This window comes from Vipera berus (assembly GCF_964194415.1).
Source record: "Vipera berus genome assembly, chromosome: 10".
Lineage (NCBI taxonomy): Eukaryota > Metazoa > Chordata > Lepidosauria > Squamata > Viperidae > Vipera > Vipera berus.
The window spans coordinates 9,916,622-9,940,765 of record NC_138213.1 but is presented as its reverse complement, the minus strand read 5'-3'; the positions used below and the strand labels follow the sequence as shown (position 1 = coordinate 9,940,765).

Here is a 24,144-nt window from a genome sequence, read left to right as displayed (position 1 = left end):
CACCTTGAGTTCCATGGTGGAAGGAAAGAGCAGAGCTACCAATGAGATCAAAGAAGAGACTTACTTTCTCATGCCTCACACCAAGTCCCTCTGTCTCTTCTCCTGACAGGAGTATCAAGGACTGAGACTTCCCTTCTCTGGAATACTTTGTCCTGGCCCTACGGGCACTGTCCGGTGTCTGGCTTTGTTCCAGGTAGCTTCTGTTCTCCCCAGCCAGCCCTCCTTCCTCAGATTTGCTTAGAGGTCTGGCTGAGTCACTGGCTTTGCTGGGGGTCCTTAAAATGTCACTGAGCATCAGCTTCCTGCCCCTTGCCGGTGAGGGACTACCCTCAGGGTCTTTCTCAGACTTGGAACCCCGACTTGACTTTGGCTTCTTGAAGGCAAAGAAGTGTCCAATTTTCTTTTTTAAGGTCCGGGAACCAGAAGATGGCGATGCGGCTGCTGTTGGTGAGGTTTCCAACGAAGTAGGACTGCGGGAAGGAAAGGAAGCATAGAATTACTTGCAATATCATTTGGGGGTGGGGGTGGGGAGATGGATCAAGAGATTTAAATAGGGAGGTCAACTTTGCCAAAAACACATCCGTAAGATTGGGTGTGTGTTATTTGGAAGAAGAAAAGGATTGGTGCTAACATGATCAACCTGCTTCTGACAGGGATTAGAACACAGAACGTAGAATCACAGGGTTAGAAGAACCTTGTAGATCTTCTAATCCAGAGGTCTTCAGACTTGGCCCTTTTTATGACTTGTGGACTTCAACTCCCAGAATTCCTCAGGCAGGCACTCTGGTTGAGGAATTCTGGGAGTTGAAGTCCACAAGTCATAAAAGGGCCAAGTTTGAAGACCCCTGTCCTAATCCAACCCCTTGCTCAACCAGAAGACCCTACATCTCTATTCACCAAGGCCTGGGGGGATAGGTATTAAGGAGGCTGGCTTTTCATATATAGCCCCCAAACACAGACATTTACTACTTATACAGGAGAAGCCAGGCAAACTGCTCCGCTTGTTTCATTATATGGCTTGACACTGTCAATATTCATTGGGGAAATATGTTTTTGAAGTCCATTTTACAACTGACTGCATGCTTTATCATCAGCATCATAAGCCAATGAGCATTGTTTTTACCTGGTCAATCTGCCTCTTTTCAATTTTCATCATTATTCATTTTAAATGCTTTTGCTATGATGTTTGACTGGCTCCTTGAGTCCCAGTGCTCCAAGCTCTTCTAAACCTGGAAACCAAAGGGAGTCAAGCTTATAGAGATAGTCCTCAACTTACAATGGGTAGTTTAGCCACTATTCAAAGTTATGATAGGCCTCCCCAAGGCTACTTATGATCCCAATTTGAAGTTATGGTAGCCAGGGCTGCTCTGCGGTCACGTGATTGTATGTCCTGCATTTATAGTGTCCCATGGTTGCATCACTGTAATTTATGAGGGTTGGGGTTTTTTTTTTGCTAGAATTTGGCATTTAATTCTGGTTTTTGGCAAAAAAAACACGCTCACTATGGACGATTGGTTCACTTAATGACTGCCACAAAAAGGTAAAAAAACTGGGCATAGTCACATGGTGACCCATTTTAACAACTGGCATGACTTACAACTGTAATACCAGCTCAATTATTTTCAATAAGTCAATACCTGTAATGAAAATTAAAAGTAGGCAGATTAACCTGTTAAGAAGAATATTCAATGAGTTATAACGCTGATGATGAAGCATTTAATAAACTGTCAAATGCAAAACACCAGTTCCACACATGAAGGTTCAATTAAATGTTTTTTTGCTAAATGCCTATGGATAGGAACCTTCTCAACTAACAGTCGGCACCTGCTTAGAATTAGATAAGGGTTAAGGGCATTCAAGGAGAGTTGGACTTAACTCATTTATGGCTACATAGGGATTCTAGGCTGATCTCCCTTTTCACTCCACCCCTAGTTTCTGCCAACCCTTCTCCTACATCAAAGGACTTCAACAATAACGTTTACTATGAGGTTACAGTAACAGAACCTTGCATGTCTGAATGTGCTTCCCTTCTCCCTCTCTCCACCTCTTTATTACAAGGTTAAATTAGACATGGAGAAGTACATAACCTAGTCCAGATATGAGAAACTAGGGAGGGTAACATCTGAGGGTAACATCTGTCAAATTATATACAGTATCTGTCTCTTTCAGATCTTGGCAACTTTAATATTTGTGGACTAACTCCCAGAATTTCCCAGCCAGCATGGCTGGCTGGGGAATTCTGGGACTTGAAGTCCACATGTCTTCAAGTCCACATGTCCACAAGATTGGACACCCCTGATCTAAATATTGTTTTGGTTGAAACTCTTCCTCCTGTTTCTCAAAGCTACCCCTTCTTCCCATGACACATCCCTTGTTCTGTGGAAAGTCCCCGTCTTTGCCTACCACCCAGTTAACATTTGTTGAAAATGCCTGAGTGGAGTCTTTACTTACAGTAAATATTCATGAATCACCTTCTTGGTGAAGAATTCATCTAAGCCTTCATCCAACCTGGCAATGCTTCTGTCTTCGGTGTTCTCACGCACGGGCGGCTGCACCTAGAAGGAGAATCACCGTTACCTTTCCTCACTCTAGGGCTCTTGGGACATTTCATGGAGGCAAGATGGGAACAGCGTTTTCCATCATACCAATCTGCACATCTTGTAAATGCCAAAAGGACGTAGAAGGTCAGCCTGGGTGAGGGGCAACCGAAGAAAATCATGCTAAAATTTAAATCTTAAGTGAGCATTTGACCAAGGACCCAGAAGAGCAGGCAAGCGCTGAATGAAACATGAATGCCATTTGTTTGGTTCCTATCTCAACTAAATAACATTTCATTTGCATCAGTCATGTGGTATTACAAATATTAAACAAGCTGCTGGTTTTTGTTTTTTTTTAAATGTACTAGTCAAGTGGACTTTGTACACTTGTTTATAAAAGCAGCACACAGCCCCAGGAACTAGTAATAGCACTAGCAATCGCACTTAGACTTATATACCGCTTCACAGTGCTTTACAGCCCTCTCTAAGTGGTTTACAGAGTTGGCATATTGTCCTCCAACAATCTGGGTCTTCATTTTACTGACCTCGGAAGGATGGAAGGCTGAATCAACCTTACTGCCAAGAATCGAACTCTTGGCAGTAAGCAGAATTAGCCTGCAATACTGCTTTCTAACCACAAGGAAGGAAGGAAGGAAGGAAGGAAGGAAGGAAGGAAGGAAGGAAGGAAGGAAGGAAGGAAGGAAGGAAGGAAGGAAAATAGCACTAGCACTTAGACTTATATACCACTTCACGGTGCTTTACAGCCCTCTCTAAGCAGTTTACGAGTCAGTATTTTGCCCCCAACAATCTGGGTCCTCATTTTACTGACCTCGGAATGATGGAAGGCTGAGTCCACCTTGAGCCGGCGAGACTCGAACTGCCGAACTGCAGGCAGCCGGCAGTCAGAAGAATTAGCCTGCAATACTGCATTCTAACCACTGTGCCACCAGGGCTCTTAAACACAAAGGTCTCTGTTCGGTGGGATTTTAGCGTGACTATATTATATGGCACAAATCCAAGCCACGCTAAAACCCTATTAAAATCAATAAATTAATTCTGACAACTCGCTGCCTTGATTTCAGTAATAACTCAGCATCATTTGGGGCACCAGCTACAATCACAAAGGACACAGAGCTGCATGATTAAAATAGATACAGTCTCCATATCAACACAACCTAGTGCAGTTATGAGAAGGTCTTCATAACAGGGTCAGTCCATAAAATTTGGCCTCGCTTTGCCCAACACAGGTAGTCCTTACAGCCACAACTGAGAACAGAACTTACCATTTATCGCCAAGTGAGGTGGTAACTGAGTTGCACCCAATTTTGTGATCTTTTTTTTGCCCTCCCTCCCTTCTCCCTCCCTCCCTCCCTCCCTCTCCCTCTCCCCCCCTTCTCTCTCTCTGTGTGTGTCTCACACACTCACATACACACACACACATTTCAAATCATGCTCTATCATTGTTTCCTTCCGTGGATATCTGCAGAGGATGTTCTGAGCTTTATAACTTCTCTGGCAACCCAGATTGTCTCTAATTTAAAAAAAAAATCCGCACACAGAGGAAGGTTGGCTGTTTTCCCAAGTTTAATGCCAATTTGAGCCTCCCTGAAATTACACCACAGACTGTCGTCCACCCTTGTGAATTAAAGGAGCATCTACACAATCTCATCATCTAACTGCAAAAAACAACAACGAGAGAGGCTGTCGTATTTTCCGAGAGCTTTCTAACTGCAACTTTTAGGGCCGGCAATTTTAATTCTGCATATGTTTCTCGGCATCAGTAGATGTAAGGCAACAGCGGAGAGTTTTCACAAGTTTGACACCTCAGTGAAATTGGAGCTCTTGGGAACTAGAATGGTAGCGATGGCGAGGCCCTCCTTCCCCTGAACTTACAGGTCTCAGGGGAAACTTAAGGGCTCCACAACATCAACTCTCCTTCTGGAACGTTCCAAAAATGCAACTCTTTGCTTGGGTCAGAGGTGGGGGCCATCAGTCAAGGTGGGCGAGGAGCGCCATATAACCTTGAGCTGACATTGGCTGCACTGATTTCATAATGATGGTTCCTGTGCAGAGATCCGCGATTCAGTTCCAGTGAGAGAGACTACTAGATAAAAGGAAGAGATACTTAACTTGAGCCCCTCAACAGCTCCTGCCCGGCAGCAGTAAAGGGTAGGCTAGATTAATTCAAGTCTGCCTCAGTATAAGGCAGATCCCCATGATTATAAATTGCTTATAGCAAGTTAGCTGATACTATTTAGATCTAAGGCTAATTTATCCAGGACAGAGGAACAAAGCTGGATAATTTGTTCAAGAGTCCAACTCTCGGATAAGAATATCTGACCAGTACAGGCATTCTGAAATTGTAGCTTGGAATCATATTTAGGTACACCTGATTTTATATATCTATATCTATCTATATCTATATCTATATCTATATCTATATCTATATCTATATCTATATCTATATCTATATCTATATTCAGTGCTTTTTTTGTAAAAGAAAAAGGTGCCGGAACTCACACATGTCATACAACCCGCCTTGCCTACCCTACAAGGTTCCATCCAAAAAAAGGTGCCGGAACTCCGTTCTGAGCGTTCTATGACAAAAAAAGCCCTGTTTATATCTATATCTATATCTATATCTATATCTATATCTATATCTATATCTATATCTATATCTATATCTATATCTATATCTATATCTATATCTATATCTATATCTATATATCTAGGCTTAAGATACAGGAGACTTGAACACTGGGTGTTATCTAACAAAATGAAATTCAGTGGTGAAAAAAGTAAGCTTCTACATTTAGGCAAGAAAAACCAAATGTACAGGTATAGTATAGGTGGTACCTTGCTCAATAGTAGTAACTGTGAAAGGGATCTTGGAGTCCTAGTGGACAATCACTTAAATATGAGCCAGCAGTGTGCTGCAGCTGCCAAAAAAGCCAACACAATGCTAGGCTGCATTAACAGAGGGATAGAATCAAGTTCACGTGAAGTATTAATACCACTTTACAATGCCTTTGTAAGGCCACAATTTGAATACTGCACGCAAAAGATGTTGAGACTCTAGAAAGAGTACAGAGAAGAGCAACAAAGATGATTAGGGGACTGGAGGCTAAAACATATAAGGAACAGTTGCTGGAATTGGGTATGTCTAGTTTAATGAAGAGAAGGACAAGGGGTGACATGATAGCAGTGTTCCACTATCTCAAGGGCTGCCCCAAAGAAGAGGGAGTCAAGCTATTCTCCAAAGTGCCTGAAGGCAGGACAAGAAGCAACGGATGGAAACTGATCAAGGAGAAAAGCAACCTAGAACTAAGGAGAAACTTCCTGACAGTTAGAACAATTAACCAGTGGAACAACATGCCTCCTGAAGCTGTGGGTGCTCCAACACTGGAAGTTTTTAAGAAGACACTGGACAGCCATTTGCCCGAAATGGTATAGGGTTTCCTGCCTGGGCAGGGGGTTGGACTAGATGACTTCCAAGGCCCCTTCCATCATCATCATCATCATCATCATCATCATCATCATCATCATCATCATTATTATTATTATTATTATTATTAATATCTAATCTATATCATCCATCATTTGTCATCTATATCATCTATATCTCCACATACATACAAACATACTGAAAGGAAACCATAACATAGTTCATCAACTATGTGTATATAGGCACAATGATAAAGGAGAGAAAGGGAACATATTTGGACAGAAATTTGGGCATTTCAGCATTCAGATATGTCCACCTACTGTACCTATTGTGTTTAGCGACCTACAAGATACTTATTTTGCTGAAAGTTTTATGTTTCATTTCTGATGGGTGACCATGAACGGTTGAGTGAGATAATTCCTTCAGTTGTTTCATTACAAGGGTGACTCCCCTATTAAACAATTAAATTCTTTCTCCACTTCAGTCCATTCCAATGGATACAAATGAATAATAATAAGTTTGGTCCCCAAGCCTTAAACCATCATGCATCTTGAAATGTTACTTCTCAGAAGAAATGATCATGATTAGTGGTTGCTTGTGCATTTGCATGGAACTTAGTTCCCTTAGTAAAGTAGGATGTGATGCACCAATCTTTTTCCCTCTGCCTCAACTCTTATTAATTATTAGACAGGACTCAGTCATCCCATTCCTTTATTCCACTGGTTTTCTGATGTAGAAGCCCTTTCAAGTTATGAGATCAGCGGTGCTCACCATACAATAAGTCAGGTTTGCAAGTGGCAGCATTCTCCAACTGATTCCCACTTTTAGCATAGATAATTTGCACAAACAAGTTCTATTAATGGATCAGGCTCATTAATGTTGACTCAGGGAACATATAGGGAGCTACAGGGTCCAATTTATTGTAGACCTCTTCTTCTACATGACATGTTTTCTTTCCTTCTTTCATAATCCTAGACACCATATTTGCATCTCCTCTTAGTAGACATTCATGAGTATATGTGCAAAGAGGAATCATCTGGTCCAACCAAAAATGGATAACCATTGTTGCCTTTGGGAATATCATTGTCCAGTTTCTTTCAACGGAAATCTAGAACTTCTCAAAATTGTCTTTGGCTAATATGGCTAATAGATGACTATCAGTCTATCAGGCATAATAGAATTTGACAAAGAAACCATCCACAATAGAATTTAGTCACCCTAAGAGGGACTATCAACAAGCTGCCTTCCATTAAGCTGGATCCAAACTGTCAACAGAGCTGATATGTGCTCTCAAGGCTTTGATCAATAATTATTCAGGTTCACCTAAAAATAACAAGAATGGAATTAGAACTTGCTACATAAGAAGGACTCACTCAACAATGACTTATAGCTCCTCCCTGCAAAACACTTAGTCTACAAGAATGCAACCCACACTTAAACAACTGTGTTGCTAAGAAGCTTCTGGTAAATTCCACACAGCAGGTTAAAAAGCAGAGACATCACCCTGCCAACAAAAGTGCGTATAGTCAAGGCTATGGTTTTCCCAGTTGCAATGTATGGCTGTGAAAGTTGGAGCATAAGAAAGGCTGAGCGCCAAAGAATTGAGGCCTTTGAGCTATGGTGCTGGAGAACACTCCTGCGAGTCCCTTGGACTGCCAGGCAATCAAACCGGTCAGTCCTAGAGGAGATCAACCCTGACTGCTCTTTAGAAGGCCAGATCCTGAAGTTGAAACTCAAATACTTTGGCCACCTAGTGAGAAGGAAGGACTCACTGGAGAAGAGCCTAATGGTGGGAAAGATTGAGGGCAAGAGAAGAAGGGGAAGACAGAAAATGAGGTGGCTGGATGGAGTCACTGAAGCAGTAGGCGTGAGCTTAAGTGGACTCCAGAAGATGGTAGAGGACAGGAAGGCCTGGAGGAACGTTGTCCATGGGGTCGCGATGGGTCGGACACAACTTCGCAACTAACAACAACAACAAGGTTAAAAAAGATAAGTTATAAGCCGCGATACACCAAACAGGTTCAGATTATAGTATTAAGCATTGTTTTGAACATATGGAAATGCTATAAAAACAATGCTCTATTAACAACTTGAAGATCAACCCCAACACTCATCTATTCTTGTATTGGCTCAGTGGGGAACTTGAACGGAAAGCAACTTTTGCTGGCCACAAGCTTTCAGACTCTGTAGCATGGTGCAGAATAATTTGGCAAGTATATGCATGTATTCTAAATTTGTATACATATACATCTATCCAGTGCCAAACATAGACAGGAGATATGTTAAACCGGCATATTGCCGTTCTGGGTAATGGATGTGGGATTCTAGTTGGTGAATCTTGGGGTTCCAGTGAAAAGCTAAGTAGATCCTGAAAGCTTGCTCATCCCTTTGCTTAACAGTAACCATGTAGAAATAATACAATAAGTGCATTTTGTACACATATGCAGTCCAAGCACAAGTCCATTCTACAAAAGTCAGTAGTTGCTTATACTGGAATTTGTCAACAATTGGAATGAAGCTCTTGAGACCTGACTAGATATGACATACACACAGCAGATCCAAGATACTTTACTAGAATCCCTTGCATGCTTGCTTAGAGGTAATTAAGGTCAACCAATATCAAGCAGATGACCTCATACAGATCCAGACAACTCTTTTATTTTATTTTTTTGAAGGAGGGATTCTTCTTCTTTTTTTAAAAAAATTAATCTTTTAATGGCATAGGAGACATGGTAATGTTAGGGACACCAACTAAAAAGATGCTGTTGCAGTTGTCTGTCTTTTAATGGTCATTGTTGTTAAATTCGGAGTAGTGTATGTTGGGGAGGCAGTGAAATTGTTAAGTTAAACAACACACTAAGTCTAGTGGAGGCTTAACCTACCTATTTTGCTTCCTAGTATATTAGAAAGAGCTCAGAAATTCTGCTATAAACCTGGGTAAGGTGATTGGGTTAGGGTTGCTCACTTCCACCCATTAGGTGGGTGGATAGGATTGCAGATATCATGTTATTAATTCATTAACCAGATTTACGTATATGTCCACTCAGTCAAAAGCCCACTGACATAAAATCTAACATGAAAAATGCAAATCAGATCCATAAAGAAGGTAAAAGACAAAAATAATAACACTCATCCTCAGTGTGATTGCTTATGTTCTGAAGGCATCCATTGGGGTTTTTTAAAGAGCTTTATGGAGCTCCAAATGCTAATTTCTTGTCTTTTAGGGTGCGGTAGGTTGTTGAATATTTCAGCACATTCCCATCTTATTGGAGTAAAAAAAGAAAAGTGTTACTCTGAAAAGTGCTAAAAAACTGGAACACTGGAAGAAGATTAGCTGAGGATTTGTAATACACCCCTTTCTGCCCACTCCTGCATTACTTCTGGGATAGATCTTAGAAAAGTCCCTGAAATATTGATGGCAAGGGAGAGGTACCCATTGCAGAGGAAAAATAAACCATGTATTTTGTTACCTTCCATCTTCATTGCCCACTGTCAATTTCTTTCACGGAGGCCCCTTTGAATCCAGGATGATCCTCAGACCCTAAGCTCCAAAGTTCAACTTATAGTCTACAGATTTCTAGTGGTAATCAGTAATTATACCTTAACTGGATAATTAATAAGTTCTTTTCTTCTCTCCCCCGTCCCCCTCCAGCACTGGTCATTTGCAACTGAATTGAGATTTTATTAAGAGGCACGATCAAAAAAGGTCTGGAGCTTTGCCTTTAAGGCCACAGTCTCTTGCAATAATAATAAAAAAAGAGGCTTTATGTTTTCCTGTTTACCAAGTCCCATTAAATCTGGAGACATTCTATTTCTGGAGATATAAATCTGAGTATATATTACATGTGCCATTTCTCTCACACCCTATCTAAACACTGGATTTTCCTCCCCGGATCTCAGTTCTACAGCTTGTCTGCACCAAGAACTTATTTCCCCACCGTAAACAAGGGCTTAACGATCATTCCATCAATGGTCCATTCCTGACAAAAGGACACCCAAGGTAGGATGCTGATCTCATCTCCCTTCACCTGAGAAACCGAATCAAGTCAATGGCCCCAAATGTTCCAACAGGAAAGACCTGACCTTCCACAGATCCACAGATAAAGCAATCGGTTTAGGAGATATAAATAATAGAAGCCAGTTTTTAATAACAACAACAACAACAACAACAAACAACAATAATGCAGAATGCAATCATATAGCAATGCTACGATAAGGCAGGAGCAGCTTTCCAGGAAGACACAAGCAAATGAGACTCCTAGAGCTTCATTCTTCCATAAATGGGAGCATGATAGTCATAAACATATGACAAGGAAGCCGGCACATGCATGTAAAATGGGCTGGGATCCTTCCCCCCCCCCCGCTCCCTCCCAAGCCTGCAGTTGTTGCAGATCAGGAATCACCACCACGAATCCCCATAACTAGTAAATAAACATAGGCAGCCAAGATGCCAGCCATCCTGCCTCCCTAAAGCAGCATTGACTCATTGACTAGCTTGTCCTCTGCGCAGCGATTGACCACTGGCCCAGCTGACAAGGCGCATAATCAAACAGCTGCTGCTTCAGTTCCTTCTCCTTTTCCAGGGTGGCTGCTGCAATAAACACCTGGCCGATGATCCGCTCCCCTCACCCCCACAGAGAGCACACGCACCACCCCAAACGTAAATAAAAATACAGCCCTCTCTCTCTCCCCCCCCACCCCCCAGCACACCACCACCACCACCACCACTCCAGGTAGGAAAGCTCTTACATTTGTCTTGCTGGGAGGTTGCCTGTTCCTGCGGTTTGGCCTGGGCCTGTCTCGGGTGTAATGCTCCAATTTCTCCCCCGCAGTCGGCAGGTCCATAAGGGATGCTGCTGCGGATGCAGGCTCTGTGCGAGGCAGCAGCCCGCTCCCAGGCTCAGCATCCTTTGTGGAAGCAGGGCGTGACTTCGCGGAGGCACGGCTGAGTGACAGCTCAGACTGGGGACTTCCAATCTCGTTATCTCCGGCTCCTACCTTCAGCGCCACTTCTGACAAACCTAAAAGAGGGAAGGGGAGGCAGGCAGGCAGGCAGGCAGGGGAAGGGAAAAGGAGGTGAAGGGGGGGGAGGAGGAGGTTGGTGGAGAGTTGCCAGGCAGACAGCAGACTGCCCCTCTGCCACACGGCAGCATCTCTCTTGTCACCTGAAGGCTTGTTACACACCAGGCGACTAAACTGACAAGGCATGCTTAGCCAGGAGGCTCTGGAGGAGAAGCTTGACTTGCCCCAGAAAGGAGGAAGAAGCAAGTCCAGAGAGAAACTCAGTCTCTGAAACATGGGACAAATCTTTATTTCCTGTGTCAGCCTAACCTGAAGGCCATCGACAGGCAGTAGTCACACCGGTGACAGCTCATATTTGTGTAAATTTTTTAAATTAATTAATTAATTAATTAATTAATTAAAAAAATTAATTAATTAATTCTTTGTTAGCAATTTAAAATTTACACACACACACACACACACACACACACACATATATATATATATATATAGAGAGAGAGAGAGATTAGATATAGATAGATAGAGATAGAGATAGAGATAGAGATAGTTATAGATATATAGATATAGATATATATACACACACATTCACACACACACATATATATATATATACATATATACATAAAAGGTAAAGGTAAAGATTCCGCCGCACATGCGTGCTAGTCGTTTCCAACTCTAGGGGCTGGTGCTCATCTCCGTTTCAAAGCCGAAGAGCCAGCGGTTGTCCGAGGACATCTCCGTGGTCATGTGGCTGGCATGACTAGACGCCAAAGGCGCACGGAATGCTGTTACCTTCCCACCGTAGTGTTCCCTATTTTTCTACTTGCATTTTTACGTGCTTTCGAACTGCTAGGTTGGCAGAAGCTGGGACGAGTAACAGGCGCTCACTCTGCTACGCGGCACTTGGGATTCGACCCGCCAAACTGCCGACCTTCTGATCGACAAGCTCAGCGTCCTAACCCACTGAGCCACCGCATCCCTTACATATATACATATACATATACATATACATATACATATACATATACATATACATATACATATACATATACATATACATATACATATACATATACATATACATATACATATACATATACATATACATATACATATACATATACATATACATATACATATACATACATACACCCCCCCCCAAAAGAGACAAATTTATGACTGTTTCCTCCCTCCCCATCGCTCTGGGAGCCTTATCTGTCAGAGGTTGCCAAGATCACTCTTTGGAAAAACTGTAAACCAGCGAAAGGGATTGGAATCCTGTAAGGGCAGCTCCTCCCTTGACCCCTGGGGAAGGGACCAGCCTGGGTGCTCCACTTAATGCAGAGACAGAGACAGAGTTGAGAAGTGGACTTCCATGGAGGCAAAGCGATACTGAAGTTTATCTTCAGAGGGGTCCAGACATTAAACTACTTTTTGAATCAAAGTAAATACACATGTCCCAGGGTAATGTTGCAGGATCCAATCTGGATCGGTCACCGGGACCAGAGGTTTATATTTCCAAGCTTTCAGGATCACGCTGGAGCCTATCCTGAGGGAACCTTCTCTGTCTCCAGAATGTGTACCTAAACCACTTTGAATATGGATCCTAAACCACTTTGCCCCAAAGCCAGGGGAAAAAAAATGTTTTGTGCTTAAGTCCCGTTGAAGTAAAAAAGAATCAATCTGGGATGGTTCATTAAGATCCCATGAATTTAAATTAGCAGGATTTTATTTTTTTTAATACCATTTATATCCCACCCTTCTCCGAAGACTCAGGGCAGCTTACAATTTAAAGCACAAATCAATGTGCTTAGCAATAGCCTTCATTCTGTGTATATGCCTGCTTATTAGGGCTTTCACACACACACCCAAGCGGCATTATTACAAAGTCAGCTTATTGCCCCCAACAATCTGGGTCCTCATTTTACCTACCTCGGAAGGATGGAAGGCTGAGTCAACCTTGAGCCTGGTGGGACTCGAACCTGCACTAATTGCAGGCAGCTGGTGTTACTTAAGGAGGCATTAGCCCACTGCTCCACCAAGGAGCAGGATTAAAACCAAGGATTAATTTTCTTTGGTTTTTGGGGTTTATGGGTTTGGTTCTATTTGCTTGCTTCGGGCTTGCTGAAGTAACTCCCTAACAAATAGAACAATATTTTGACGGCTGGTGGTCAGAATTTCTTTTGAGCTAGAACTAGAACTAGAGACGGCAGGAAAACCCTATAGAGTTGGTGGGATTATGTTGTTCCCAGGGTACTCTTCATGTTTCTTGTTTGCAGGAAACGTCCGCAAGCTTTTTTTTTTTAAAGCACCCTTTTCATTAAAGATGTGCTGTGTACGGAATGTGCCGTTCATTTTCGGCAACACTGGCACGGAAAACAATGGGCAGAGCTGAATGCCATGTCGAGGTCTAGATTGCCCACTCCACTCAAACAGAACAAGTCTTACCGTTTAAACTAGGCGTTGGCAGAAGACCGGTGGAGCAAGTGTGTCTCCACTGGGCAGCCGCCTGTGGATAGAAGGAACAGTATCTTTAAAAAAAAAAACTCCACTATGCTGAGCAGATGCAAGCTATGTACAGAACCAAGGCGTGAGAAAAGCCAAGGCGGAAAGGGATAAATGAGAATAAATTTTTAAGAGAGGGAAATGTCTGGTTAACGTGAAGGGAGTAAGGAAGTTGTTAGCATGGAAAAAAGTCTGGCTGAATTCGTCAAGGCTTAGAAGTGAAGTAGGATCCCTCTTGGTAACCTGGAGTTCCTACAGAGAGGAAATGCTAGGGAGAAGCTAGCGTGCGAAGTACCTGCTGTCGGCTGCCACCATATGCTTGCTTTGCTACCATGTGGTGACAATCGGCCATGAACTCTAGGGAGGTTGGACGGCAGGGGAGATGCTTGGAGGGAAAGGAAAGTAACTGCTGTTATCTCCCCGAGATGCTGCTTCAAGGTCACCCGGCTGGGAAAAGAAGGCAGCTGCATAGCAGCCTACGCTTGAAGCGACCATTCTGAAAACATCTCTCTTGAACCTGATTGGTCATGGGGGGAGGTCAGTGAGGGGAGGTATTTAAGGGAGGGAAAAATTGAACCTAGGAATTTGGGTGTGCGATTCTCAGTTCTGGCTATGCTTGATGGCAATACACCTGACTTATCATAACATTATTTGTTTCCCAACAAAGGGAGCTAAGGATTGTTTTTACATAGAGGTTTAAGTAGTGGTGGGTTTGACAGGTGCCCCCAAGTCATTTTCAGTTCTTAGTGACCACGTGGCAACACTGCCTTCTTCTGGGATTTGGTTTGGCTTGTCAGCCAACAGCCCTTGGATCTCCAAGTGGTCTACCACCCAAGTGATGACGAGGGGCTGTCATGCTTAAATTTTAAGATCAATAAAGATCAGCTTGAATGCTGCCACCCGCTGAGATTTTCCAGCAGTTGTTTTATTCAAGTTCTCAGCATCCCAAATATTGACCAGACTGGCTGCGGCTAGTAGAAATTATATTTCAGCAAAAGTCTGAATCACTTGGAAGAGTTCAGCTAGGGCTGAAGTGAGCCATTGCTCAAAGCAGTGGCTAAAATACTTCATCAAGTCAGATTTTATATCTGTTGTTTTTCAATGACACGGCACATCATTTTACTTTGGACTGGCTGACATCACTTCTGCTTTGTCTGTTTCTCTTTTGTGCTGTGCCAAACATTTCTTCTTATTCATAGAAAAGTGTCTGCTTCTACTTTTTTTTAATTTAGAAGAAATTCTGACTGTACTTCAATGGAAAAATATGAGGGGTTCTTCCCATTGGCCTTTTTCAGATTAGGAACAACAGACAAAGTCTTAGAGATCAAAGCAAAGCAAACAACCTAGGCCAATTATGGCAAAAAAGGGATAAAAGATATTATTGAGAGAAACGATAATTCATCCCAAGAATGAGGTATAAAACAGAATTCTCTTTTGCAGGAACTGAATTTAAGAGTGCATAAATTACTTCTTCTTGGTATAATATTGCCTGAAGACTTGTATTGTAAGCTGCCTTGATCACAAAGGGTAGAAATCTGGGGTTATAGTATACAAAAGAAATACAATATAATCTTACAGTTTGCTCAGAGCAAAATTTTGTTCTCCCTAGTTTAGTGTGGGGATCAAACCTCCTGACAGGGTGGAAAGGTGAAAGGAAACAGTACTACAGGTAGTCCTCGACTTACAACAGTTCACTTAGTGACCGAAGCTAGAAAGGCACAAAAAAGTGACTTATGACCACTTTTGAATACCTTTGACCATTGCAGCATCCCCAGGGTCATTGATCAAAATTTGGACGCTTGGCAACCAGCTCACTTTTATGATGATCGCCGTGTCCCGGGGTCATGTGGTCTCCTTTTGCGACCTTCTGACAAGCAAAGTCAAGGGGGAAGCCAGATTCACTTAACAACCATGTTACGAACTGAAAACTGCAGTGAATTACTTAGCATTTGTGTCAAGAAAGGTGGTAATATGGGAAAACTCTCACTTAACAAATGTCTCACTTAGCAACAGAAAGTTTGGGCTCAATTGTGGTCGTAGGTCGAGGGCTGCCTTTACACAAAACTCCTATGGGAGCATTAATCTCTTTGCAAGTTGGCCAACCTACTCACCAGCCTGTCCTGAATGGTAGTTAACTCTTCCAAAGTCCTCTCGGTGATAATCTTGGTCATGGCCTCAGTAATTGATAGCTGGATCTTCCTATCAAGCAGAAGAAGACTTGGTGGGCCAGGAAGAAGGAAATACTGGAGGCTAAAACCTATGAAGAACAGTTGCAGGAACTGGACATGGCTAGTCTAGTGAAGAGAAGGACCAGGGGAGACATGATAGCAGACTTCCAATATTTGAAGGGCTGTCACAGAGGGGAAGGGGGTCAACCTATTTTCCAAAGCACCTGAAGGCCAGACAAGGAATAACAGATGGAAACTGATCAAGGAGAGATTCAATTTGGAAATAAGGAGAAACTTTCTGACAGTGAGAACAATCAACCAATGGAACAGTTTGCCATCAGTTGTTGTGGCATCTTCTTCACTGGAAGTTTTCAAGAAGAGACTGGACTGCCATCTCTCAGAAATGGTGTAGAGTCTCCTGCTTGGTTGGGTGGGGGGAGGGGTTGGACTAGATCACCTACTAGGTCCCTTCCAACTCTGTTATTCTAATTTTGTTGTATGGAAGCTGAGAGATGATCGCTCAAGACTCCTTGAGCAAGTATCCATAAAGTTGTGAGGTGGAAAGAGAAGGCAAGGACCTCTTGCTCCTTCTACCCAATCATTTTGGACCGCCAGGCATACTGAAATCTGAAGGAGAAAACAGCTTACAGGAAAAACCTGCAAGGGTGTGTATATGAAAATGCATATATGTAAGTGCACATGCAGCTACTTTTCACCCTTCTGATAAAGCTTGCAGGGGGTGGATTACTTACATGACCTTGTCATACACCTCAGTCAGAAGCTGGTCCAGGACGTTGGTCTCTGATGCGCTGCAGAATAGGTGCTTCAAGAAACCTGTTTTCTGCAAGATTTGGGGGTGCAAACTCTGCGTAACATCCAATTGAGATTGCACAACAGCCTATAAGGAAAGCTCAGTGAGTATCACTTTTGGGAATTGGGGTAAATTGATTCCCTCTTTCCAGCATCTTCTTAGCATCCCCTGGTCATTGTTGAAAGCCAATCCTCATTAGTAATATTTTGGCACAATGATAATTAGAAGACACTGCAAGTAGTTGTCAGTGGAGCAAGTAGCTGAGATGATCCAGTACTTTGTGTGTACCCTACATTTCTATATCTAACTGATACAAAGTTAGTCAAAGGAGATGTTTCAGGAAAGCTGCTGGAGTGACCAGAAGAGATAAAAATCACAAATGGAGACCAGAAGAGAGAAAAAATTGGCATAGAGCCAATCTTAAATTACATACAAAACCAGCAAATAAAGTAATTTGCTCACTGGGAGAGGATGTCATGAGATGCCTTACCATACAAGGCATATACAAAAAGAGGAGAAGGTCACAAAGCAGACCCAGAAGAAGATGGAGAGACAACGTCAAAGACATACTACAACACCAATGGTTGAGGCCGCCAGGAGATCAAGAACCAGATGCCCGAAGTGTTAAAAGAGGAAGCAGAGAAGTCCAGAGAAGAAAACTAAGACAGGTGACAACAACCTCTCTCGTTCTGTTGGTCTTCACCTACTTGGAGAAGGCAAGTGAAACCACCTTTGTGGTAAGAAAAAGGGTCAATGAAGAGACACCGAGTCTCTGCAGCTAGCAATAATAGCAACATGTTGGTCATCACAAGCAACGGTCAACAGTTGCAGAAGGACAATTGGAGCTCTTTGAATAGACCATCAAGTTGATAACATTTAATATCAACCCTGGCTGAGGAATTCTGGGAGTTGAAGTCCACAAGTCATAAAAGGGCCGGGTTTGAAGATATAAACCATTCACTGCCAGATTCTATGTGGATTAGATTCCCTGTCTCCAAGATGCTTTTGTGTTTTCCTTTTTTAAAAAAAATAATATTTTATTGATTTTTAACATACACCTTAATATTTGGTAAACATCATGTTGTCTGGGTTAGTGTTTAAAAAACAATCAATAACAATTAATTTCTATAATTCTATAGTCCATATAATAACTTTACTTGATTTCCTCTTCTTCCAATAATATTCTCTTTAGCCAACCTTAAATTAATACAGTTCTTATTTAAATAAATGACAATTAAAGATAAGCATTTTTCTCATGTTTCTGCAAATAATAACCACATCAGTATAAAGCTTCTTTTCATTGATCATCTTGATTGTCTCATCATAAACCCTGTTTACATTCTTATTTAAATTCTGTGTTTTCCACCATAGTGACAGTGTATAAAAAAATGAAGCATTCACCTACATATGTTAAGCTTCCTTGATGCTGAATTTCATTACCCAAACTAGGTAACATCATCAGTGCTAGTAAAGAGTAGGATTTGCTCTCGGTTACCTAGTTTGGGTACTGAAACATCTGCAAGAAAACAACAAAGCTCAGAGAGCACCAAGGACCCTTTATTCTCCTTTAACTTCAGCTTCTCATAATCAGAGAGAGGGAAAAGTCTGTGAATTCTCAAAGATATTGCCAAAGTACAGTAATCCTTCTCCACTGGGAACTTTTCAAATGGACGGAGTGGACAGTTCTTGGTATTTCCATTTCCACATAGCCAGATGGCACCAGAAATGGCAAAAGCTAAGCAACACGTTCTTGGACATATTGTTCTATCATATGGAGTAGATATGTTCATTTTCAAAAAAGCAATTAAAGCAAGGTTACCAGGACATTAAGTTCTAGGCCAACACCAAATGCTAGCTTTTGCAGTACAAATGTTAGATGAAGAACACAGAAGGAAGTTGCCTTCTTCTAAGTCTCCCCATCTAGTTCCACGTAGGAGATTCCCAAAAGATCAAAGCAGAAGGAGATGTTTGCCATCAACAGCTCAGTGCAACACCAAGGCCCAGCTTTACCTGGATCTCCTTGCTGTAGGTCTGAGAAACTTCCTCAATTAGTTTTTCCAGTTTGTGCTGAAGCTTGCCGTTCCAGTAGGAAGCCTGTCCCGCTTCATACAAAATGGGCAAAATCTGTTGGGAAAGAGATCTGCCTAGTTTTCACAAGTAACCAGCATGGTTTTTGCAATCAGCAATGAAAGGAGGTGGACGTCAACAACATCTGAAGGATGACAGCAAGGGTGAGGAACTTTCAACTCTCCAGATCAGAGCTACAACTCCTACTGCTGCCAGCAGGCTAATGGGCCGGAATTCTAGGAGTTGTTGTTCATCGGTAAATTTGGAGGAACACATTTATTGGACCAAATGTTCTTCTTACTTTTTTTAAAAAAACACTAGAATTAAACAAACAGACAGTACACAAAGCCAACATTTTAAGACTGGAACACTATCTGAAGGAAAGTTATTTATGATATCACAAGATTCCAGCATAATCTTAACTCTTCTGCTACACATTCTCACCCATGAGTGGGATGAGAGAGTGAGATTAGGTGCATTATGACATTATTGCACAAATGATATGAATTATATAATTGGTGTGTCATTTATATGAGAATGTCATGTCATGAGCGGCATCCTTGGGGCTGGCACAGGTGGCAACTGGCATGACCTCTACAATGAAACTGAGAATAGGTTCACCCAAAACTCTAAGTGTGGTTCACCTTCATCACGGTTGGCCGAATTATTGTTTGGAAGCTCACCACCAAGTCCTGACCTACAAATCACAATGACTGGATTCACATAACCAACTAATTCTGAAATTAACTCTGAAAACCACTTTTATTTAGCATGATGGAGAAATCAGGCTGCACAGTGAAACGGATGCCCGCCCCTCCAAATCAAGAGAAGCCGTCAAAAGGGAAAGTAATGAACACAACGAAGGAAAAACTCACATCCATAAAAAGGGTTGCACCCTTGATGGCTTCCTCAGCCCAAAGTAGATCAGCCTTCACTTCCACATCCTGAACACAGCTCAGCAGCCCAATGTATTTCTGCACAGTCTGACAAGCATCTTGCACCGCCTAACAATGAAAGCAAAGACCATTAGATGTTCCCAGACAATGTTTCAAGAATAGGTCTGCATTAGAAAGTGAAAGTGAAACTAAAAGATATCTGATCCCTGAAAAGCAATTTTTTAAGCACTTTACCTGCAGTACCTTTGTTGGAATAGGGCTTGTAGCCTTCTTCTGTATTAGCATAACATGCATCATAGGACATGATCTAGCGTAAATCTACCTGATTTGTACCTTTACTCCTTTGCCCATAAATTCCATTGTCCCACATAACATTCAGGTTCATTGTTCAAGACACTGATGATGTTACCTAGTTTGGTGAAGAAATGTCTGCAAGAAAACCACCAGGCTCAGAGAGCACCAAGGACCCAATAATCCAACCCAGAGCTATAAATATTCTCTTCTGTCAAGGTATTGTAGCCTCTTCTACACTTGATTCCCCCAGGTGTACTGGATTTCAACTTGCCAGAACTTTTCAGCTGCTCTGAGTAGGCATTCTACATTGGGGGAAAATATTCCTCTTTTACAAATGAAAAGAGGAGATCCTTTGCTGATTGTTTACCACTTCTGAGGGACCTGTAGCCTAGTGGAGGATCTTGGAGTCTTTGGCTAATGCTGAGAGAAGCTGAATTGTCCAGCCTTCTATATTCCTGATTTAAAGAGAAAATGGATGGAAAAGGGGAAGTTGTTTTAATGTGATTTTCAACATTTCCATCTCCTTCAGTACCCTTACACTTTCAATATCACACGCTAGTCAGAATTCAAGGGGAATTCTGCTACTGAATATTGTAAACTGGGTGCCCCATTGGGTTGAATTCATAGTGAGACAAGAATGCCTATTGATTGATTTGGTGGCTTTAGGCAAGCCAGGATCAGCATCAGAAACTGGTATTCTTAGGTAAATTCACATCCCAACAAAGCATTGATTATTTCCCATCTTGAATGCTATATGGGGGAAGACATTTACCAAGAGACATGGTCACATTTCCGATTCCAGAACAGTCTAGCATTTGGTGAAATATAAATAGCACCTTCCCCCCTTGTTGCAGATTATAACATTCAATTTGTACCAGCATCCCAGTTTGTATTGGAGGTCTGCCACTGTGGAGGCTTGCAGATTGAGAATAAGGGGGCATATTTCGTTGAGGAGATTGCCCTCAAACATGGGCTCAGAAATGTTCTTGAACTTTGGTGTCCCCATCTGCTCTGGATTGTTAAAATAAGCCCATGGTTTTGTTCTAAATCCTGGAAGACAACAACTGTGAAGCACCAACATGTTGACTTGCTCTATGATTTTATTCTTATGGCTGGCAGTCTTTCTGGACCTCTTAGAAACAGCTCATAGTCTTTAGATCAGCCTTCTGCAGGCAACATCTTGTAGATGTGCTGAATTTCAACTCAATTCAGAATAGAGCTGGAAGGGACCTTGGAGGTCATCTAGTCCAACCCCCTGCTCAGGCAGAAAACCCTATACCATTTCAGACAAACGGCTGTCCAATCTCTTCTTGAAAACCTCCAGTGATGGAGCACTCACAAGTTCTGGAGGCAAGTCGTTCCGCTGGTTAATTGCTCTCACTGTTAGTGAGTAGTTTCTCCTTAGTTCTAGGTTGCTTCTCTCCTTGATTATTCCATTGTTTCTTGTCCTGCCCTCTGTTGCTTTGGAAAATAAGTTGACCCCCTCATCTTTGTGGCAGTCTTTCAAATACTGGAATACTGCTATCATGTCACCCCTAGTCCTGTTTTTCCTTAGACTAGCCATAGCAAATCCTGCAACCATTCTTCATTTATTTTAGTCTGAATACAGTGACCGCTCCTATACACATCAACTCTCATCATTCCCAGTCAACCTAAATGCAATTTGACCTATTGACCTTAAGCAACAATTTTTGCCTTTGCTAATAGACGTAGGCAAGCTACATACAAAACAACAAAGGTAGGAGGGTTCCAGGAATTCCCACCTGTTCAGAAGAGCTGGGTTGACTGTCTAGCTGGAGCTGGTTTTCTTTCTCCTTAAGCAGGTTCGCTTGAATCTGATTTCTTGCAAGGTAAGACTGTATCTGTAGCAGACATACACACATGTCACATACACAAGGGATAGATATGCCCTTTCCCTTCCACTTAAACAAGCTACTACACTTACCCAAAAAATAAGTATCATACGCCCACCACATGCACAGTTACATAAATTCTGTACATCAATCCTTTGGTGGAATCTGAGCATTCAAAATGAGGTCCCCAAGCTGAAGAAGACTGCTTCTTGGGTCACACTATTCCCTTTCTCTTTCAACATCCCTTCTCCCTTTGTACCTGGTGCACAATTTCCTCGATTTTCTCTGGGTGACTCCGGTAAGCCACAGCAATGTCGTTCATGGGCAAAGGCATTTTTGTGAGGATGAAATTCCTGGGAAATAGGCACAATATTCATTAGATGTCCCAAATTGCAATGACCCCTTCAGGACATTGTCCATGGTAGTGGTGTGCTTGGCCCCAACACTGGGGTACACAGGGGGTAAAGCATTTCAAATACTGGTGTCTATACATCCATCGATGTTGAGAAGTAGGCTTAATTACACTGGCTTTTATTCAAGGTTCTGGATTATATACTTCCGATTTTCAACCTTTTAGTTAATTCTAGCCAACTTGCACAGTCAAATGGAAAAGTGGAATACCTAAACTTACAACCCCAACTGAGCCCAAAATTTCTGTTGCTATGTGAGACATCTGTTAAGTGACTTTTGCCCCAATTTGCAAACTTTCTTGCCACAGCTGTTAAGTGAATCACTGCAGCTGTTAAGTTAGTAACACGGTTGTTAAGTGAATCTGGCTTCCCCATTGACTTTGCTTGTCAGAAGGTCGCAAAAGGGGATCACGTTAGCCCAGGACACTGCACCGTCATAAATGTGAATCAGTTACCAAAGGTCTGAATTTTGATCATAGGGTCATGAGAGAATGCCGCAAGATTCGTCAGCGTGAAAAATGATCATGTCACTTTTTTCAAAGCTGTTGTAACTTCATACAGTCACAAAATGAATTGAAAATCAAGGACTACCTATATAAATCCATCCAGCCATCAGCCAGCCAGCCAATAGGCAAATCTACTTGTTTTCTATTTAAGGAATGTACAAGAAAAAAAGGGCTACATGTGAAACAGCTTCAGTGTTTCGATGCTAATTAATTTGGGATTGTTTTTTTAGTTCCAACTTCAGAAAGATGTATTAAGGCAGAAAATATGGAAGTCAGCACTTACCTTGGGGAGTTTGCTAATGTTAATTCAGCAAAACTAACACAGTCTTATGATCCCTCAAAGACTAACACATTTAATGTTGCATGGGGCTTACAGATTTCTTTATCAGGAACATGAAATAGTTGCTCAACACATCAACACAGCTGCTTCATTATGGTGGGTTTTAAGTCACAATTGGCTGGATTTGCACCAGACACAAAGCTATAAGCCCGTAAAGCTCTAACAGTGGTTGGGCTCCCATGACTCTTGAGCTAAATTATGGTGTAAATTGCTGTGTGATCCCAGTTATCCTCCCTCAACACACTATGGCTGAGTTCACACAACATTTATAAGTAGGCCAGATGCATTCTGTGCCAAATCTAGCATCAAGCTCCTTTAATCCTTATTGTGATTTATCATGCGATGTGGAAACAAATGGGTCAGGATTCCTAGGTAGTCCTCGCTAAACGACGGGTTGCTTAGTGACTGTTGAAAGTTACAACAGGCTGCCAAAACGTTTCAAAGTTCTGACAGCTGCATCCGTCCTCTGTGGTCACTTGATCGCATTCTGGAATGGATTTATGAGATTACTCCAACCTTTTCTTATATCCCGTAAAATAATATTTAATTTTAACTTATTTAATTGCCTTGTGTGGCCTGAAGCAATTTTATGTCTTTTTCAGTTGCAGGCTTTGCATCCTGCTAAGGAATGATGCCTATAGGGACTTGAAAACAAATTAAGCTTCATCAAACCCAAGTTTAAAAATAATTCCATTTGCATAAAAATGGCATCCTGCAAAAGATGGCATTTGACCCAGCCTCTCTGGTTTATGTTGGCATTCTTGTTATTATCATTATATTATCTTGGATGCTTGGATGCTAGTAAGAAGAAAGTTGGGGATAACTTGAAGTTGCTAAATGTTCTTTATTTTCTGTATTATATTTTTAGCACTTGGCTACCACTATAAAAAAAAAAGATAAAGATACGCACCTTTCCAAAGCTGAAATCACATCAAGGAATCCATATAACGTTGTGTTGTTTCTATCCCACATTAGAGTCCTATGAACAGATGAACATCTAATGAAAAAATACCATTGGTGTAGACATCAAGCAACTGGGTGCATCCCCTAAGTTTTCCCTCATTATAAATATCTATTACACTTCCCCTGAAAATACTTTGCCACTTTCTTCTAGGATGTTTTTGCAATGTTAGAATCTAGGATGGATGACTGTCAGCCTATCAAGGTTGTCCAGACCAAGAAACCAACCTTACAAGAATTTAGACTAGAACCAAGCTTTATTGAGATGATAGAGCATAGTAACCGAGCCTTGCACACTGGGCTGTGTTTTTCCTCCCCTGCCTCATATAC

At 41.9% G+C, this 24,144-nt stretch overlaps 1 protein-coding gene across 1 annotated transcript in view; it reads right to left on the bottom strand.

Annotated features, from left to right (window-relative positions):
- The window catches only part of CARMIL2 (capping protein regulator and myosin 1 linker 2), a gene marked incomplete at its 5' end in the record, with an annotated part of 64,554 nt that overhangs the window by 10,861 nt on the left and 29,549 nt on the right, over nucleotides 1-24,144 (bottom strand). Inside the window, 11 exons of the mRNA XM_081335661.1 lie at nucleotides 65-470; nucleotides 2,452-2,555; nucleotides 10,732-11,003; nucleotides 13,453-13,513; nucleotides 15,621-15,708; nucleotides 16,430-16,575; nucleotides 18,499-18,632; nucleotides 19,451-19,559; nucleotides 21,509-21,607; nucleotides 21,858-21,951; nucleotides 23,765-23,833. Coding sequence (XP_081191787.1) covers nucleotides 65-470; nucleotides 2,452-2,555; nucleotides 10,732-11,003; nucleotides 13,453-13,513; nucleotides 15,621-15,708; nucleotides 16,430-16,575; nucleotides 18,499-18,632; nucleotides 19,451-19,559; nucleotides 21,509-21,607; nucleotides 21,858-21,951; nucleotides 23,765-23,833 — 1,582 coding nt within the window. The remainder of the gene's footprint in view (nucleotides 1-64; nucleotides 471-2,451; nucleotides 2,556-10,731; nucleotides 11,004-13,452; nucleotides 13,514-15,620; nucleotides 15,709-16,429; nucleotides 16,576-18,498; nucleotides 18,633-19,450; nucleotides 19,560-21,508; nucleotides 21,608-21,857; nucleotides 21,952-23,764; nucleotides 23,834-24,144) is intronic.